Below are 21,164 nucleotides of genomic sequence, written 5' to 3'. Positions count from 1 at the left end.
GTTGCCCTAATTTACAGAAATCAAGTCTTTCTTGGTAAAAATAACCTTTTGTGTACTTTTGACACAAAAGTGTATAAACTTTTGACTACTCGTTGCTGCTCTTTGCACTTTTTTTTTTTAACAGGAACAATGAGGACCTGTTATTCCAACAGATCCACATCCTTCCTGAAATGAGTAGTACTCAATGTTCTATGGTATGATCAGCTTGTTGTCCCTACTGTAAAAATTCCTGTATGTCATTGACAGAAGCCTGTCAGCACTGCACAGAGAACTTTGTTTTAGACTGTACAGTTATTTTATGGCAGTGGATGCCAGAAGTTTATCAAACTCTAATGAGGAGCTAAATGACTTTGTGATAACTGAAAGGAAAGTAGAGGGAAAATTGTTGAGATGGACATAAAAAAAAAGTGCCTGGCGTGGATGGAATCTATCCAATTATATTAAGGGAGGTAAGCAAACCCTTATCCATAATTATGAGAGCATCCTTGGATTCAGGGGTGTTTCCTATGGATGGGAGAAGTGTGGATATATCATCCAATTCATAAAGGAGGATCAAAAGGCGATATAAGTAATTATAGTAATTATCTTTTAGCTTAACATCTGTTCAGGGAAAATAATGGAATAACTGGTTAAAGAAGTGATGCAAACCAATTGGACAGGCATGCAATTATACTGCAATCACAACATGGATTTGTCAAGGGGTGATTGGTTACTATGATGCAGTAACCAAGGAACTGTATGCAAAAAATAATTTTGACATCGTATACTTGGATTTCAGGAAGACTTTTGATACTGTTGCACATAAGAAGAGGCTGCTGTACAAACTGGAGGATTGTGGCATTAAGGGCAGTTTACTGCTATAGATAAAGGAATGGTTAAGTGGAAGAAGATAGGGTGGTTATACTGTAATAAGATCTAGAAAAATTGAATTGATGGGCTGAGAAGGCAGTTGAATTTTAACATTGAAAAATGTGAGGAATTGCACATGGGTAGCAGTAACTCCAGAGTAACATCAGATGTGCAGTACTACACTCAGGGTAGTGGAGAATGAAAAAGACCTGGGGTTAATTGTGCAGTCAGGCATAAAATTCTCTGAGAAGTGCAGACATTCTGCTAGGACAGCTTATTGTGTTTTTTCAGTGATATAGACATTTGCTAGTAGGGATAACGAGGTGATTATCCCTTTGTATAAGACCATAGTTAGGCAGCACCTTGAGTACCGTATACAGGTCTGGAGGCCTCATTTTAAGAAGGATGTAAATCTGCTGGAACAGGTGCAGAGAGGGGCAATTAGATTGGTGAAGGGAACAAAAGGGTGCTCTTTCCTAGAAAGGCTTCAGTATCTTGAGACTAGGCACCTGCAGAAAGATCTGATTGAAGTGTTTAAAGCCTTGACTGGATTGAGTAAGCTGAATGTTAATGGTATTCTTCCACTTGCTGAGATTACACGGATGAGGGAGCATAAATTCAAGTTGAGGAAGGATTGTTGCAGAATAGATGTGCATTGTCAGGAAGTTAGACCAATTCTTGGAGGGTATGGGTAGGTGAATTTTTTTTTTTTGCTGATTATATAAGCTTGCTTTCTTGCATTATTTGCCATTACTACTACTCCTAGGTCTTTTTTGTTCTTTACTACCTTCAGTATGGTACCACCAAATTGGTATATTCTAAGATTACTGATAGCCACATGCTGTATCTTACATTTAATGTTAAATCTCAACAATTGCCATTGAGGTTTAACATTAAACCCTGATTATGGATATTAACCACCCTGTTATTCTTTGTATCATCAGCAAACTTATACATTAAGCTGCACAGACTTTCATCAGTATTATTATCAAATGTTGAAAACAGTAAGGGGTGCAATACTGAACTCTGAGGGACACCCCTAGTTAATAATATACTCTCTGAAGACCAGTGATTATTAATAAACACTCCATCTCTAGCCACTTAACCATCCTTTAATGCCACACTACTCCAATTTGTACAGCATTCTTTCATTTGGAACAGTATCAACTTTACTGAAATATAATTATATGATGTCAAAATTATTTTTTGCATCTAGTTTTTTACTAGATGCAAAACGTTCTGTGTCTTAGAAAGCACTGACTCCATTGCTTTCTCTGGAATGGAAGTTAAGCTTACAGGTCTTTAATTATTCACTTCACTCTTTGTCCCCCTTTGTGAATAGGACAGACACTTTTAGTGCAAATGTGAGCCCAATTCACAAAAGAGGATCAAAGGGTGACACAAGTAATTATAGACCTGTTAGTTTCCCCGGAACTTCTGTTCCGGGGAAAATAATGGAGTCACGGGTTAAACAGGTGATACAGGATCACTTAGACAAGACAGCAGTAATAGCTCAGACACGGCATGGTTTTGTTAAGGGGAAGTCTTGTCTGACCAATTTGATTGGATACTATGATGTGGTCACAAAGGAACTGGATGTAGGGAATAACTTTGATATTATATACTTGGATCTTAGAAAGGCTTTTGATACTGTTGCACATGGAAGACTGCTGCACAAATTGGAGCAGTGTGACATTGGAGGCAAATTGCTGCTGTGGATAAAGGGGTGGCTGAGGGGGAGAAGCCAGAGAGTGGTAATCAATGGACACTGCTCGTCGTGGACTAATGTTATCAGTGGAATCCCTCAGGGCTCAGTGTTGGGTCCATTATTGTTTTCTGTATTCATGAATGATATTGATGATGGTATATCAAGCTTAATGTCCAAGTTTGCAGACGATACGAAGGTAGGCAGGGTTGTCAAGGACACAAATGACAGTATGCTGCTGCAACAGGATCTAGAAAAGTTGAGCAGCTGGGCTGAGAGGTGTCAAATGAAGTTTAACATTGACAAATGTAAAGTACTACATATGGGAAGCAGTAATCCCAGAGTAATGTGTCAACTCTGTGGTACTACACTGACAATGGTAGAGAACGAAAAGGACCTGGGGGTAATTGTGCAGGCAGATATGAAGTTTTCTGAACAGTGTAGACAGTCTGCAAGAGTAGCTCATGTCAATGATATACAAGAATTTTTCTAGAAGGGATAAGGAGGTGATTATCCCCTTGTATAAGGCAATGGTCAGGCCACACCTCGAGTACTGTATACAGGTCTGGAGGCCTCATTTCAAGAAGGATGTAGAGCTGCTGGAACGAGTACAGAGAAGGGCAGCAAGATTAGTGAATGGAACAAAGGGGTGCTCTTACGAAGAAAGGCTTAAGTTTTGTAAATTACAGTGTCTGGAGACTAGGCACCAGCGAGGTGATCTGATAGAGGTGTATAAAGCATTGAATGGTTTGAGCATGCTCAATGCTGATGGGATTCTTCCTCTCGCTCAGAATAATCACCTGAGAGGGCACAAATTCAAATTGAGGAAAGACAGATGTAGGATAAACGTGCAGAAATTTGCCTTTAGCCAGCGAGTGGTTGGTTGGTGGAACAGACTTCCATCCCTTGTCGTGGAAGTTGATAGCCTAAATAAGTTTAAGGCTCAGCTGGACAGGTATTTTGAACGAACAGAGGGGTGAAGTGGAAGCGGTTTTTTTTTTTTTTTTTGGCTGATGCTGCATAAGCTTGCTTTCTTGCATCAAATGCCTCTACTAATGCTAATGCTAATATATGTATTAAAATATTTACACAGTTGACATAAGAGAGAATAGTATTGAAATGGCAGAATGACTCAAGAAAGCAAAGCTCATGTAGCATCAGATCAAAATATAAAATTGAAAAGTTACTTCCTTCAAATGTTGATATAATCCCTCTTTAAATCCACATAAATGTTCAGACTGTGCAAGGTATTGTTGGTAACTCGACCCAATTGTTGTTTAGCCCTTGAATAAAGGTAAATATTTTTATGTCCAGGATACAATTATATTTCCTTAATTTGAACCTGTCCCTCTTCTTTGCATCATTCTATAAAGAGAAAATATGCTCCTATTGTTAAATTTGTTCAGCACTTTTAAGGTCTGACCACTTTCAATCAAACTGGTTCTATCAAGGTAAGTACACTTTTTCAAAAACTAACTAGATCTAAATTTTAGTTTAAAATTTAATTGGGTCATTTCAACTAAAAAAGGCAAGCACAACATGTCAAAGAATATCATGACTGGTTTTAACATACACTGAGTGATCACTGAATTATGACCACCTACTTAATACTTCATAGGTCATCCTTTTGCCCTCAGCACAGCAGCTATCTGACTTGGCATTGATTCCACAAGATGTCAGAAGCTTATGGGAGGTATGGCAAGCCAAGCTGTGTAATGCGGTCAGCAATGCAGGTATGGAGGTGATCGGTGTATCCAAACTCCTGATATGCCTTTCCATAGTGTCCCACAAGTGCTCTATGGGATTGATATTGGGGGAGTTCAGAGGCCAATCGATATGCTGGAAGTCAGAACTGTGTTCTTCAAACCATTGCTGAACAGCAAGTGCCTGATGACTCGGTGCATTGTCATCTTGGAAGACACCATCGCCATTTGGGAAAAGTGTAACATAGTGGGGTGTACACAGTCAGCAAGCAGTTGATGAAAGCGGAAACCACTGATACGATGTTCCACATGCACCAGGGGTCCAAGTTACTGCCAGTAAAACATGCCCCACACCATATAACTGCCTCCACTGGCCTGCACTTTTGATACCATGCATGATGGATGAAGAGCCTCATGTTGTTGATGCCCTATCTGTACACGACCATCCACAGCGTGGAGTAAATAACGGGACTCATCTGACCAGCACACCTTCCAGTCTTCTAACGTCCAACTTGCATGCTCTTTGCACCAGGCGAGTCTTTTACGTGATGAACCTTGGTTAGGAGAGGATGGCATAGGGGTCATCTGCTGATATAGCCCATACGTGCGAGCGTGAGACACATGGTCATGCCAGATATTGTTTCGGGTTGGCCCATGTTGTATTGGGTAGTCAACTCTTGAATAGTGCTGCACCTGTTCATCTGTGTGAGTCGTCAGACCCGGTGCTCACCTCTAACATCAACCTTTTGCTGACCTTTGCAGTTTTGCTGTCGGGTTGTTGTTTGACCATTTTGACGCCAGTCCTGGTACACTTTAACTACGGCGGCTCTCGAACATCCCACCAGTTCAGCCGTTTGGGAAATTGAGGCACCAGCTCGTCGAGCACCCACAATCTGTCATTTATCAAAGTCCGATAAATCCTTCCTTTTACCCATCATGTTTGGAATTTTACTATCTGCTGAACCATTGACACCTTATCTATGCTATGTAGGTCAAATAATTCCCCACTCACGTACCTCATGTGGTCAACGGGTTGCATTCAGTTTTCAAAGGGGTGGTCATATTTCAGTGATCATTCAGTGTATAGTGAAGTCATTCATGACCCATTAAGTGGCTTGTTATGGCCAAAGAGTGCCACAAAACCAAGTAAATAAATTTTATGTGCATGTTAGTCACAACAGTCAATTAATGTAATGAGAATTTTCTTTTGAGATTCAAAATTCAGTTTCTGAAAAGTGTCATATATCCTCTTGAGATGTTTTCTCACTTAAGGAGGATGAACTTCTTTGATCTTTTCAAAAACCTCTTAAGCTGGTTCTAATGTAGTAGTCAACAATGGCTATAACACACTAGCCATTGTTGATAATAGTCATTTCTGATAGTCAGTAATTTGTACTATCTAAAAGTATAGTTAAACTTTCTTGAGGGAGGAGGTATCCTGCATTGCAAAAAAAGTAGTGTACAGCACATGGAAAAGTATTATATTATACAGTACATTAAAATTACTTTTATTTATCCTTCTGAAATCTAATTTACATAATTAGTATTAGTAGTGGCAAAGTGATGCATGGAAGCAGACTTATGCAACATAGTTATAAAAAAATAAACAATTATTCACTTCATTTGCCCATCCCTTCTATTTATTTTTTTAATCTTTCTTTAAATTTACCCATTTCTATAATGTCAGATGGAAGCTTATTCTAGTGGTCCATTATTCACTGGTTGGAATAAATTTCCATACCTCTCTTGCAATAAGCCTTTTCCTGTTTTTTTCCCCACTCCCCCATCCATTTATTTTCTGTCCTTTTCCAACTTGTTTCCTTGTGTGTCATCAGAGAAAGAGTAAGAATGCGATTGGAATTTATTTACTCAACTAATTTAAAGCCTTAAACATTCAATCAGGTCTCCTCTCTTAGTGTTAAGACTTGCAAACTACAGAACTCAAGTCTTTCTAATAAGTGTACCCTCTTATGCCCCCTCACTCTTTTCTGCAACAGACCACATTATGAAATGTGGCTTCAATACCTGTAAGCAGTATTCATGGATAAAGCTTAACCATTGCTGTGTAGGATGGGATCAAGAGGTCGCCGTAGCCTAGTGGTCAGGCGCGCGGGTGCATAAGTACACATGCCTTGAGTGACCGGGGTTCAAGCCCGTGACTACTGAATACGGTGCTGTTTCTTATATTCTATCTATCTTGTGAACTCCTCTGACCGTTTGGTCGTCCCGGAGTATAAACAGAAAATTTATTTATTTATTTATAATTGCCTTCTCGGCCCTTGAGGAATTTTCTGTAACGCAATTCTGTGAGCTGTCCTAGCAGCCTGTCTACACTGTATAGAGAACATCATGTCAGACCGTACAGTTACTCCTAGGTCTTTTTCATTCTCTACCCCCTTAGTATGGTACAACCCAATTAATTGTTCTAGGATTGCTGCTATCCGAATGTAGTAACTTTTGGATTGCTGCTATCCAAATGTAGTAACTGCATTTATCACTTTTCAGCCCATCTTCCTAATTTATCCAAGTCTTGGAGTAGCATTCCTGATTACTATCATTAACCACTCTGCTATACTATTAGATATTAAGCATATCAAGTTTAATGATATTAAGCATATCAAGTTTAATGATATTAAGTATATTGTTAAACTTGATATGTTTAATATCTAAGTTTTCAGTTAATAAACCAATCCTAAAAATTTCACACTTCACTTAAGCTACACTTTTGAGTTTCTCACTCTTATCTTTTCAACAATAGATAATAACCTGTTTGCATTTTGATCCACCACAATCCTCTGGCTTGCTTTTTTTTCTTTTAGATAGCATATTTAAGGGGAAAATATAAATGTATGTATTGCCATGTCAGTGTAATGAGACAGATTATCATACTGTTTACAAACATGACAGAAAAGGGAAGAGAAAAATACGACAAATGTGCATTGTTATATTTTTCTCTTCCCTTTTGTTTTTATAATTTATAATTGCTCTTTTTTTATTTGTTTTTTTTCCCCCAGCTCAGTGTTGTTACAATGGCTCTGTTTAGAACTCTAGTTGATCTCAACTGTGAAGATGTCATGTTAGAGTTAGTGCTTAAGTAAGTGTATATACCTTCCATAATCTTATATAACTTTTAATTTATATATTTAAAATAATTTGAATGCTTTCTTTACTAACATGCTTCATAGAAGTGTTTTTATAACAGTGTTTGCTAGTAAGTTAAACCTATAAGAACTTGTCCCTTGAGATGCTGTTTATGCAAAGGAGAAATATAAAAAAAATATGATTTTATTATATTGTTTTTCAGGAAATATGATAATCATGCTTCAATTCCGCCCCCCCCCCCAGGATTTAAGATAAGTTTGCAGTGATTTGCACTTTCTGACTGCTTGGGATACTACTGATCCCAACAGACACAGATTGATACACTGTGCTGCCACTTTATTACGTACACTTATCTACTTTAGCTGTCAAAACAGCCTGAATTCTTCTATTGAACAAGGTACTGAAAATGCTGTGCAGGAATGGAGTACCATGCAGACATGAGTGTGTCACGCAGTTCCTTGAGATTCTGACGGAGGTGTAGGCCTGCAGCAAACAGCCCTTTCCAGCTTATCTCAAAGATGTTCAATAGAATTGAGATCTGGGGACTGAGTGGACCACTGCAGCAAAGAAAAGTTATTGTCATATTCCTGGAACCATTCCATTGTGATCCGGGCTTTGTGCACCAGTGCATTATCCTGCTCGAAGTAACCATCTGATTGAGGATAAACTGTCAATATGAACGGATGCACTTGGTCAGCAACGATGTGGCATTCAGACGTGAATCTATGGGTATCAATGGACGCCAAGAAAACATTCCCCACACCAAAACACTGCCCCCACCACCTTGCACAGTAGTTGTCAGACATGATGGGTCCATGGATTCATGTTGTTTTTACCAAATTCTGAGCTTTCCATCAACATGATGCACCAGGAACTTCGACTCGTCAGACCAAGCAACTGTTTTCCAATCCTCGATATTCCAGTGCTGGTGTTGCTGTGCCCACAGGAGGCGTGCTCTCTTGTTCTTCATTGATAACAAAGATACATGATGTGGCTGTCGGCTGTTGTAGCCCATTCGTGACAAAGTGCAACTAGTAGTCCGTTGCAATATTTTGTTTTGTGTACCAAGGTTGTATTCTGAAGTGATGTGCGACATTGTGGCCTGTCTGTTTGCTTGCACAATTCTAGCCATCCTCCTCTGACCTCTCTCATCAGTAAGCAATTTTCTTCCAGATGAGTGCTATTCAGAGGATGTTTTCTGTTTGTTGCACCATCCTCGATACACCCTTGAAACTGCGGTGCGTGAAAAGTTCAGAAGAATTGCCATTTCAGAGATGCTTTGTCGAGCACGTCTTGTGCCTACTACTATGCCACGTTCAAAGTCCGTTAGATCACTCCTTTTCCCCATTCTTGCTAGTTTGTACACTTAACTGACTAGAAAGGTTGTTCTGCTGCATTTATATCCACAACTGTGGTCATGTGACTTGCAATGTTGTGGGACAAACCATTTGTGTGCACAGCAGGAGTGTACCTAATAAAGTAGCAGCACAGTGTATGTACTACTGGAAATTACATCTGCAGAATTGCTATAAAAATATATATGCTTTTTATTTTTGTTCCAAGAGTATCATCGATGTTTACAACCAGTTTGGAAATACACTTTTGTTTTATGTCTGTGCCACTGAAGTGATACTGTCCAGCAACATGGAAATGTTAAGTGTCTACAGCACCAAGAAAAAAGGAATGAAGTTTTAAGTGAACAAAAAGTCCTACCATGTTAAAGGTAGATCACCCAGTGCTTGGCATCAGCTGAAAAAAAGGGCGATTCACAATATATCCAGTGTTGTTATAGAAGTTACAAATGATTGAATTTCCTCTACATGGTAGAGAGAACCTTCTTTACTTCAATAGCCATGTGTATGAATACAATGAAATTTTTCTATCAGTTGGAATATACTGCCAAAGTATTGTTGCTCTGTTCCAGGAAATTTCTCATCCTCTTAAGGATCATTTTTCATTCAGTAGTAGTTTAACTGTCTTTAAATGATATGCTATAAGTATATCATTTGCCAAGGAATTTTAGATAAATCTATATAGAAGATCTGGAATGCTGGTGCATTGATCTCTCTAATGTTCGAAGCCAACCATTAATCATGATGCATGTGCTTAGTTTTCCTGCTCCTGACAAACTTCAAATTCTTGATCAGGTAACATAAATCCTCATATGGCTGCAGACTTACTTATGTAAGCATACTAAGCATATTCTTCTGTTGTTCTATACCCCAAATTAGGTATACATGCTGTCATCATTCTGTTTATGTAGGCTGCTATGCTGACTGACACTAACTTAACATGATTGATTAAATAATTATATTTACCTTCCTGTGTAGAAAACACGTTACTTTTCAAATATAGTTAGGGAAGAACAATACGTGGTTGTTTTCATTAAGGTTATTATTATATTAATACCACTCTTATACCACATAAAATTAATAATATAGTTTATTAGGCTGTTCGCCTACATTACTATAGATTAAAGTGATGTTTCAGGTATCTTATCGATATCCATCATCAGACCATGCTGTTGGGGAAATAGAAAATAGAAAAAAGGTTACAGGTACAATTACCAATACTACAATTACCAAATTTTTTTACAATTACAATTATAATTACCAATATTACACTTACAACTATCAATATTATATTTTACGAATTGTGAATTTTTAATATATTAGTTTATTGTTATACTAAAGCAAATACAAATTTTGTATTATATTTTAGATACCAAAGCAATTTGATTACTATACTAAAATGTATAGATTGATATATTTTTTTTTTGGTTCGCTGGATCCTCCAAAATGCCGATTATATTGATGAAGGTATATCAGGCTTAATGTCGAAGTTCTCAGATGATACGAAGGTTGACAGGGTTGTTAATGGCAGTGTGCTACTGCAACAGGATCTAGAAAATTTGGGCAGATGGGCTGAGAAGTGGCAACTGAAGTTTAACAATGACAAATGCAAAGTACTGCATATGGGTTAAAGTAACCCCAGAGGAACTTACCAACTGTGTGGTACTACACTTAGGGTGGTAGAAAATGAAACAGACATCGGAATGATTGTGCAGTCAGATATGAAGTTTTCTGAGCAGTGCAGACAGGCTGCAAGAGCAGGTCATGGGGTATTGTCAGTGATATACAGGAATTTTGCTAGTAGGGAAAAGGTGATTATCCCTTTGTATAAGGCAATGGTCAGGCCACGCCTATGTATAGGTCTGGAGGCCTCATTTTAGGAAGGATGTAAAGTTGCTTGAGTGAGTACAGAGAAGGGCAACAAGATTGGTGAGAGGAATAAAGGGGGCCTCTTACCAAGAAAGGTTTAAGTTCTGCAAATTGCAGTGGCTTCAGACTAGGCACCTGCAAGATGATCTGATTGAAGTGTATAGGCACCTGCAAGATTATCTGATTGAAGTGTATGAGGCCTTGAATGGGTTGAGCATGCTGAATTCTGATGGGATTCTTCCACTTGCTTAGATTACGAAATCTGAGGGGCTATAAATTCAAATCGAGGAAAGACAGTTGTAGAATAGATGTTCGGAAATTTGGCTTTTGCCAGCAGGCAATTAATTGCTGGAACAAACTTCCATCTGTTTTTGTGGAAGTTGATAGCTTAAATAAATTCAAGGTGGAACTGGATAAACTTTCAGATGGAATGGATGTGTGAAAATTTTTTTTTTTGGCTGATGCTACATAAGCTCATACGTTTGCTTTGCTTTCTTGCATCGCATGCTTGTTGTTATGTTATTTGGTTTTTAGGAGCATTAGCAACTAAGGCCATACTGTTCCGGGGATATACGGTGGTCATTCTCTGACCTTTCCATATCCACCATATTTGGTGGTCATGAGCTCAAATCCCGGTCTAATCAAGAAGCGTGTGCTATGCACTGCTGCTCTTGCCCACCAGGCTACAGAGGCGCCCTGCATCACATGCCTCCATTACTACTACTACTCTATAAAAAATCTGAGGGAAGACGAAACCTTTCGCATCCCTAATTCTGATGAAGGTAATGCAACAATAGTCATGGGCAGAACAGACTACCTAGCTGAAATCTGTGGCCTTCTAAATCCATAAAATGTCCATAAAAAACTTAGTTAATGAACTTCAAAATCATCACCAAGGCCCAAAAAATTTCATTTACAGAAGTCCAGAATCAAGACAATGCTGATCATTTTTTTCAACAAACAGGGTGTGATTCACAAGGAATTTGTAGAGAGGGAGAGAGTCAATACCACAGTCTATATATAGGTTCTTCAGAGACTATTGAAGCATTTCCCAAGTGAGGCTGCAATTTTGAGAGAAAGGCAGCTTTTTTTGCACAACAGTGCCCCACTTATTCTGCACTTGTTGTGAAGACATTTCTGACAAAATATGGTATTATACAGATCAGCCATCCACCCTACTCTCCTGATCTAACACTAGCAGACTTCACCTTTCCCAAGGTGAAAATTTCTCTCCGAGGAAAGAGATTTCAGAACATTGAAGACATATGGAAAAACTTGATTGTTGAATTGAACATTATCTCTTTGGATGCCTTCTCTGACTCTTTTGAGAAATTTTAGAATGGTAATAAGTGCATTCAATCAGGTGGTGATTACTTTTAATAAAAATAAAATCATTTTTGAGCTCCTTCACTTTGTGTTCTTTTTATTGCACCAGTCCAGGAACTTTATTGCCACTCCTCATATAGTACTACCTATCTGAAAGAAGCAAAAATCTGTTTAAAAAATGTCATAGAGTTGCTATCCATATAAGATGCATAAGGTCCATAAAGGGCATTTTGAGCATCATTGACCTCTCAGTGGGAGTTCCATTTTAAGCCTACTTCCAGAGTAGGAATAGTATTCGCATGTAGTTCAAGGAAGCCACAGGCTTTTGCTGCACTACCAAAAAAAAAAAAAAAAAAGTAGATAAAATACAAATTACAAGCTTCTCTCCTCACACAGGTAACTATCCAGTTGACCTTTAAATTTATTCAAACCATCAGAATCAACTACCTGCAAGGGCAACTTGTTCCAACAATCAACAACTTGCTGGCTAAAAGAAAAGTTCCTACAATCTAACCTAAACCTCAATCCCTAATTTGAATTTATGGCATGTAGTTCGGAATTCCGCCTTCATTCATTTTACTGATCTCTCTCTCAGAGCCTTATAAACCTTAATCAGGTTACCTCTGAAGTGCCTGGTTGCCAAGCTCTGTAACCTACATAATCGGATTCTCTCCTCGTGCAGTTGTCCTTCTGCCGTCTCGCCTTTCAATTTGCCCATCTTTGGACCCTTTCAAGAACCTCAGTGTCTTTTTTCAGATGAGTCTCCATACTTGAACACAGTATTCCAAATGTGGTCTTACAATTGCCTTATATAGTGGGATTATGACCTCTACGGAGGTCATAATCCTGAGATAACAGCAGATAAATCATCGATAGAACACCATGAGCTTTCCTGGCTGCTCTGGTTACACTGTTCAGAAAATTTCATATCTGTCCATATTGTAACTCCCAAGATCCCTTTTTCTCTACTGTTTTTAATTCAACTCCACCAAGTATATAATTAATTTGGGGGTTGCTTTTCCCAAGTGTAAGACCCTGCATTTAGCATCATTAAAACACAGCTGCCACTTCTTTGACCATCTTTGAAGTCTGTTCAAGTCATCCTGAAGGAACACTGCTTGGAACTTATCATTAACGACTCTGCCAATCTTTACATCATCTGCAAATTTTGACATCACGCCTTCTATCCCTTCGTTGATCTCATTTATGAAAATGAGAAACAGTGGTCCAAGAACTGATTCTTGATGGACACCACTCGAGGATCGGTATAATAATATTATAATAATAATAATAATTATTATTATTATGTGATTATTATGTGATTTACATATTGTCATTAAAATTTGCTTATCATTAAACAAGATTAACCTTTTGAGTTCTATTAGGTTATTATGTAGTAAATATATTCAGTCTGTCTCTTTTTAAAACCAACTATGTATTATGATCTTCTCCTGGAAACTTCTGCTCTTCAATTTTTATCACATGGTATATTTATATTTAATACAAGTTTGATGCAATAAATATTGCATCAAACTTGTTTTTACATATTTAGGAGCATTGCTCCATACTGTAACTTATAAATAATTAATACCAAAGAAAGTTATAAATAATTAATACCAAGGTAATAATTAATACCTTGCTGTGTAACTTATAAATAATTAATACCAAAGAAAGTGTTATACTCTTTTACACTGTAAAAATATAGCTGCTTCAGAGGATTCAAATATAAAAATCATAGGGAATAACAAAAAAAAAAAAAGGTGGATATTGTCGGGCAGTGTGTTATACATCATTGGAATAAAATATTTTCAAATGTGGTCAAGGCAGACTCTGATATAGTTCAAAGAAAAATTGCTGGTTCACCCTTATCCAATAAGATAAATATAAGTGATTGGAGATTTAGAGGAGGGGGAGTGGGTAGATGCAGAAATAGTATAGCATTATTTATCTGTTCTAATACTAACATACATTTGTGTTCTTCTGATTTCTATACCAAAGTGGCTTTAACTGAATTTTATATTGTGTTGCAGTGGCTGAGCTTTTGAAAATATATTACTTTTTGTTTATAATTGCCTGTAGCTTTAAATGCAGGTAAGAATGGTCACCTGTTCTTTACTTCACAAATACTCAACATACAAATTGGCCCATGAATGCATGCATACCAAACACTGGTACAGTATGGTCTGAGATGGATTCTGCAAAAGAAATGGGAGCTTTTAAAGGAAGTGTTGAAGTTTAGGCTGCTTTCATCATAGTTATAATTTTCCCTTTGGTAATTCTTTTCTTACAATTGTCTACAGTTCTTGAAACTTTCATAGCTAATTCAAAATTTGTTTAAAATTTTTCTCCATAGATGTTTCACTCCATAATATTTTTCACCAGTCTGGCCAGTCTTGAAGATTTCACTGCTGCTGACAAACTTCATATTTAACTTGGATGCTAAAAAAAATTGCTAAACAAAAAGTACTAAAAATGACTGTATAAACCATGAGACTGTCACAGAGCCTCATGCACTTGCACTCTGATTTAAGTTACATTTATTTTATTTTATAAATTATTTCAAAACAATTTTAAGGTGTCTTGAGTAGCTTTACGTGCTATTTTGTCAGTTAAAATTAGTGTGTTACTGTCTGATATGGAATCTCTTTATAGGTTCTGTCTGTAGCAGATATTCACAGCAGAAATATAAATAAATAAAAATATTGCATTGTTATAAATAATGATTTTATAATCTATAAAATTAACCTGTCAGTTATTTTTCGAATTAGACAGGGGGAAAAAATTATACATATTTTTAAAGCTTAAAAAATTTATTTTAATGTATTTGAAGTGTTTCAAAAGAAGATTGCACATATTTTTAAGGACTCATACTGTCTATAAATTTTTTGAGAAATGTTTATTAAGATGTATTGCATGCTGGCAAAACATTAGAAACCTCTTTCACAATTTACACTGATCATTGCATGCACAGTTGAAGTGATGCAACTTTTTATCACATGGTGTATTTATATATAATACAGATTTTGCTTGATAAAAGAAGACTTATAAACTGATAGTTTATGCAATGCCAAAATGAGGGTTAATTATTGGCCTGACGCAATGCTTTTCCTTACCATGATAGTTTCAAAGTTCTCGTTTGAATAACTTCTGAAAAACCAGTGAACAGAGTGCATCAGGGCATGCTTTGACCTGGGGCTGATTAAAAACAAATCTACATGTGCCAACAGACTTGCAGCTGTGCTGCAAATTGACTGTTACTTCAATCACTGAACATATAAAATAAATTGTTGAAGTACAGTTTAGTAGTCAGCATTCCATTTACAAATTTAATTATGGTGATAAACAAATATAGTGAAAAATAAAGATTGCAGTAATAGTTGCACAGAGAGCACAAATAGTGAGAAGTTAAATAAAACTACTGTGCACTGATGTCTCATTTAATTAAATTCTTGCTGTGCAGGAATGAGCAATGCATATGCTACCAGTCCTTTGAGACAGTGGATTCTGCATGTAGCTAGCTTGTGATAGTGGAATTATGGTGTGGTAGAATACCCTTGTGACATGGGTTGGAACTACTAATTGTTTTGCCTGTCACACAGAATTCTAGACACTATGGAAGACTACGTTGCACTCTGTTATATACCATTCCCCCCCCCAAAAAAAAAACATGATAGGCTCTTTTAAGAAGACAGTGCTACAGTCCATCATACTGTGTGTTTTCAAAGGTTCAGGGAATGTGATAATGAAGTAAAACATCTTCATTTGCTTTCACAATCACTGGATCTTAATTCACTGGAATTTATGGATCTGTGATCACAGTTTTTACCCTGCCATAGAATTTTTAACCTTTGACCATGTCATAATATGTATTGCAACAGAAATATCTCAGCAGTCATCCTGGTTCATGTGAGATGCTAATAGGACCTATGCTGCAATATGTAAAGACTGTCATTAGCCCATGAGACCATTCACTCTTTTACTAATACAAAGTTTCTGATATATTGCTTAATATGAGATTTTTTTTTTTTTTTTTTTTTTTACATTATGTAAGTTTTAAATAGGTTATATAACATTTTTTTTTATTATATTTCAGATACCTAATACCATGCTCTCATGTTATGGTAAGCCAAAGAAGCCGAGTAAGAGACAGCGATTTATATAGTCACACAGCAGATAAATTTCTGTCACTGATCCCATCATGCTGTTTTCTAAATACATTTTCCACCCCATCAGTTGTGTGTAATAATACAGTCAATACATCTGGGCTAGGTGAACTTTATAGCAATCTTACTGGTGATAGACATTCTCGAGGAGGTAGTTTGCGCCTCAAAGGTCACAATCGTTCATCATCAACTACTAGTTTTGCTTTTGGTGATTATGAAGCTGTGTATGCTCATTTGTTTTCCAGTAAAAATGTGCCTTCATCATTAATTAGATATGATAATTTGCAGGCTAATTACCTGCGGTATCTTAATGAAGCTCACAATAATATTAAGTCATGTACACAGGCATGTAAATGCTGGTCAGCACTCTATGATGGTATCAATCCGGCTCCAGATATATGTAAAGAAGACCAGTTATGCAAATCTGTTGTTTCTCTTGATATTCCAGCTGTGACATGTAATGGTGTTGCCTTATCCTCTACTGAAAAGAAAACCAGAAATTTACCTCTAGAATTTTCATTGAAAAGAACAGCAATACTACAGTCCTGGAAGGAAGACTCAATGTCATTGGTAAATACACAGAATTCAATTGTCAGGACTCGGGAATTAAATAGACAGGATCAAGTACATTTTGATAAAAGTAATTCAGAAAGTGCAGAGGATAATTTAATTTTTCAGAATTCAGATGAGTCAAGGAATGCACAGTTGACTTTCTTAGATGAAGAGAATGTACATAATTCATTTAAGACCAGTAGTGAGTTTTCAGTGCAACAACATGAACCAAATGGTAGGCTGATATGGTCTGCCACAAACTCTGTGGAAATGCCAACTAGAATTTCTAATAGAGAAAATAGTCCTGAGGAATCCATTATATCAAATGTACCAAATGTAAAAGATGAAGCCTTTTCTTGTCATAACTGTAATATTTCAGATAGTAATAATTCTTGTACTGTTTGTGCAAAACACGTTGATGATTCCGGAATTTTTGAGCTGAAAGAAAGTATTTCTCCCTTGTTTGATAAGAATGATGATTGCCTGTATTCATCAGATAACAAATTTAATGGTGAGAAGAGATTCAAGAGCAGACTTTCAAATTCTGTTGAAATAAATACAGCTTCCTGTTTATCAAGGTATGAATTTCCTCACCAGCCATACTTACTTGGCACTTGCCAGAAAAGCTTAAAAAATGATAACAGTTCCACAAGGCTTGGTGGCTCAGAAACATTTGGAAGCCCAGACATAGGACCTTTTCTAAGCATTCTGCTGACAAGATTAGAAATGATGATGCAGAATGATGTTTATACTAATTTGCAGCTTACAGGACTAATTGCACGTCTGGCATGCTATCCACAACCCCTACTTCGGTCTTTTCTGTTGAATCACACACTTGTTTTTCAACCTACTGTCCGTTCCTTACTTCAGGTAAGATTTATTAAGCTGACTTACTTTGCTTTTTAATAAGGCAGTGATTTGCACTGTGATCTTTGTAAGTTGCTGTAATGTTTAATTGACAATGATTTTAATTAGTAATGAATAGATTGAATATCTCAGAATGACTTTTTTTTGTTCCTGCTGCATTAGGCAACTTTCATAAACATACTATTTATTTCATATAATAATAGTAATAGAGGCATGTGATGCAAGAAAGCAAGCAAGCATATGAGCTTATGTAGCATAAGCCAAAAATAATAATAAAAATAAAAAAAATAAAATAAATAATAAAAAAATTCACACAACCATTCCCTCTAAAAGTTTGTCCAGTTCCTCCTTGAATTTATTTAAGCTATCAACTTCCACAAAAACAGATGGAAGTTTGTTCCAGCAATTAACCACCCGCTGGCTAAAGCCAAATTTCCAAACATCTATTCTACAACTGTCTTTCCTCGATTTGAATTTATGTGCCCTTAGGTTCGTAATCTGAGCAAGTGGAAGAATCCCATCAGAATTCAGTGTGCTCAACATTCAAGGCCTTATACACCTCAGTGAGATCACCTTGCAGGTGCCTAGCCTCCAGCCGCTGCAATTTGCAGAACTTAAGCTTCACTTAGTAAGAGGATCCCTTCATTTCCCTCACCAATCTTGTTGCCCTTCTCTGTACACGCTCAAGCAAATCTATGTTCTTCCTAAAATGAGGCCTCCAGACTTGTACGCAGTACTATAGGCATGGCCTGATCATTGCCTTATAAAAGGGATAATCACCTGCTTTTCCCTGCTAGCAAAATTCCTGTATATCATTGACAAAACCCCATGACCTGCTCTTCCAGCCTGTCTGCATTGCTCAGAAAACTTCATATCTGACTGCACAATTACTCTCAGGTCTTTTTCATTTTCTACCATCCTAAGTGTAGTACCAAACAGTTGGCACGTTCCTCTGGGGTTACTTCTACCCATATGCAGTACTTTGCATTTGTCATTGTTAAACTTCATTTGCCACTTCTCAGCCCATCTGCCAAATTTTCTAGATCCTGTTGCAGTAGCATGCTGCCATTACTGTCATTAACAACCCTGCCAACCTTTATATCATCTGTAATACATATATATATTACATAATTTATAGATAAGAGAAGAGATTACCTCTGACTTGAACTTGGAGAGGGTTCAGAATGAACCACTCATTTTCATGTTTTGACACTTTCATATCTCATCCAAATACCGTCAGTTCTGCTACAGTGCACGTTTTGACAACACAAATTTGCTCCAACATTAGGGAACAATGTGAATATAACACGATTTTCGCATTGGCTCATGCATGACTTTCTGTGAGTAACACTGGGTGAACACAAAGCCCAGCACCAAGCTGAACATAGTGACCTGTGCATTAATACATACAAGTTTACAAAGCTTAAAAAATGTCAAATGTGTGGGAGCTATATTTCCCATTTACTGTAGCTGTATTGATCGGAGACACTGTTGTCATTCGCTGTATTCACATGATAACACGTGATATTGTAGGCCGACTCGTGTTTTCAGGAGCTCACATTTTTCTTTTCAAACAGAAATTTCATGATGCATGAAAGCGTGAGCAGAATAGCACATTTCTAGAGGTCACTACCATAAAACAATAAAAACAATTTGAACTTTCCGGTTTATTGTGCTTTTCAGTTAGTGCAATATAATTATAAACGGGTAGTAAACTCGATGTTATTGCATTTGCGATAATGTCCGATAGCTGAAATTCTGTGAGTTTTACATTATTATGGTAAAATGTGTTACCCCTTCACGAAATCTTCAATCATATAAAAAACATAAATAAATTTTCAGAATCTTCGCCTTATTCCTATTTTTTAAGCTTCGTAAACTTGTTTCACTTGTGCAATTTTTGCATCCTGTGTTTGTCGTTATTTATTACTTATCTTTTTTACTGTTTGGAATTTTACAATCCAAAAAAAAAAAAGAGAAAATGTCAGTGAACAGAAATATCAAACAAATTTCATATTTTGTTGAGGTACAGTGCTATATTTACTGAAATAGTTATTTATTTATTAGAAATTTAAGATGTTTAAACCTGTGTTAGCAATTTTATTGGGTTTCAAAATTTTTTTAGTGTTTTACTTACCAGACTGAACTTTTTTTTTTTCTTTTTTTTTTTTCTTTTTTTTTTTTTTTTCTTTTTTTTTTTTTTTTCTTTTTTTTTTTTTTTTTTGAGTGCTCTGCCCCATGCCTATTTTTTCCCTAAGCCCTGTTGTTTTTAATGCTCGAAATATCATAACGTGCAGATTTTTAGGAACATGTATACCGTGTTATAGTAGAACTGACATTATGTTAAAAAAGGGAGTAGTTTATCCACCTTCATTATTTCTATTACATTATACATAGTTGCTGACTTTCCTGATTTAAGACAGAGAATCCATCTTGTTTTACTCATTTTGACTCTTCACTGTCGTAATATAGTTGATGACAGAGATTGTCTTTTTTTGCAGAAACTCAGTTTTTCATTTCCTTTTTCTTTTTACAAAAAAAATATAAAATAATAAAACTTTAAAATTGGAATTTCTTATTTTCGTTAACAAATTAGCTATCATGTGTGCTGTGATAGTTTATGTTGCAAAACAGAAACATGTGATAATAGCATTGTTCTCTGTTGTTTTCTGTTATGTGCAGTCATTTCATACTGCTTGTGTAGTAGAAAGCTGATAAACAATGTCTTTCAGTAAAATGCTAAAGAAACATAGCATAAAATTTCAGTAGACATATATATATATGCAAGGTTTTTGATGTATTGTAAAATCAGGATAGGTAAAACTTGCCTTGTATACAATATGTAGATATGATTTTTCAATTTCAAATAGTGAGAAATGCAATGTAATTGGATATGCAATATAATCAAACAAATTGTCATAAAAATGACTGCTGCAGTGCATAGAAAGAAATGTGAAAATAGATGATGCTTTTCATGCTGATGATGATGTTATACATACTGAATGTTTATTTACATCTTTTTTCGGTGCCTCCATAGCAAGGTGGGGAAGGAGCAGCAGTGCGTAACACATGCTTCTTGATTAAACCGGGGTTCGAGCCCGTCACCACCAAATACGGAGGATGCGGAAAAGTCAGGAAATGACCACCGCATATTTCGGAGCATTATGGCCTTAGTTGCTAATGCTCCTAAAAACCAAAAACAACATCTTTTTTCATAGAACATAGTCTTCCTCTGAGTTTATTCCGAGATTAGTTTCCTGATATTGAAATAGTAAAAAAAGTTGTGGAAGAACAAAAACAACAGGAATCATTAGTGAAATTGCAAGATAAGGAAAGAAGTTGTAGTGTCTGTGAAAAATTTTCATTTGCTACAGGTAGCAGTAATCAAAGTAATTCCAAGCTTATCCTATTGTGGTACTTTTTGTAATAAATAAATAAATAAAAAAAATTGAAAGCAGCATTCTCTCATGGCCAGCATTGAAAGATGATTTCTACAGGATAGTAGTAGCAATAGTAGTAGTGGCATGTGATGCAAGAAAGCAAGTATATGAGCTTATGCAGCATCAGCCAAAAAAAAAAAAAAAAAAATCACACCATTCCCTTCAAATGCCTGTCCAGTTCCTCCTTAAATTTATTTAACCTGTCAACTTCCATGACAGATGGAAGTTTGTTCCAG

The 21,164-nt window shown here is 36.5% G+C and overlaps 1 protein-coding gene across 1 annotated transcript in view; it reads left to right on the top strand.

Moving 5' to 3' along the window:
• LOC150080590 (FHF complex subunit HOOK-interacting protein 1B-like) overlaps nucleotides 1-21,164 on the top strand; it is a 195,326-nt gene that overhangs the window by 131,377 nt on the left and 42,785 nt on the right. Inside the window, exons 12-13 of the mRNA XM_090380746.1 lie at nucleotides 7,272-7,351; nucleotides 16,000-17,491. Of these exons, the coding sequence (XP_090236872.1) occupies nucleotides 7,272-7,351; nucleotides 16,000-17,491 (1,572 nt within the window). The remainder of the gene's footprint in view (nucleotides 1-7,271; nucleotides 7,352-15,999; nucleotides 17,492-21,164) is intronic.

Source organism: Mastigoproctus giganteus, chromosome 9 (assembly GCF_048544385.1).
Source record: "Mastigoproctus giganteus isolate SK-2022 chromosome 9, ASM4854438v1, whole genome shotgun sequence".
NCBI classification, from domain to species: domain Eukaryota; kingdom Metazoa; phylum Arthropoda; class Arachnida; order Uropygi; family Thelyphonidae; genus Mastigoproctus; species Mastigoproctus giganteus.
Note: the sequence above shows the minus strand (reverse complement) of the source record. Positions and strands in the feature narration are given on the sequence as shown.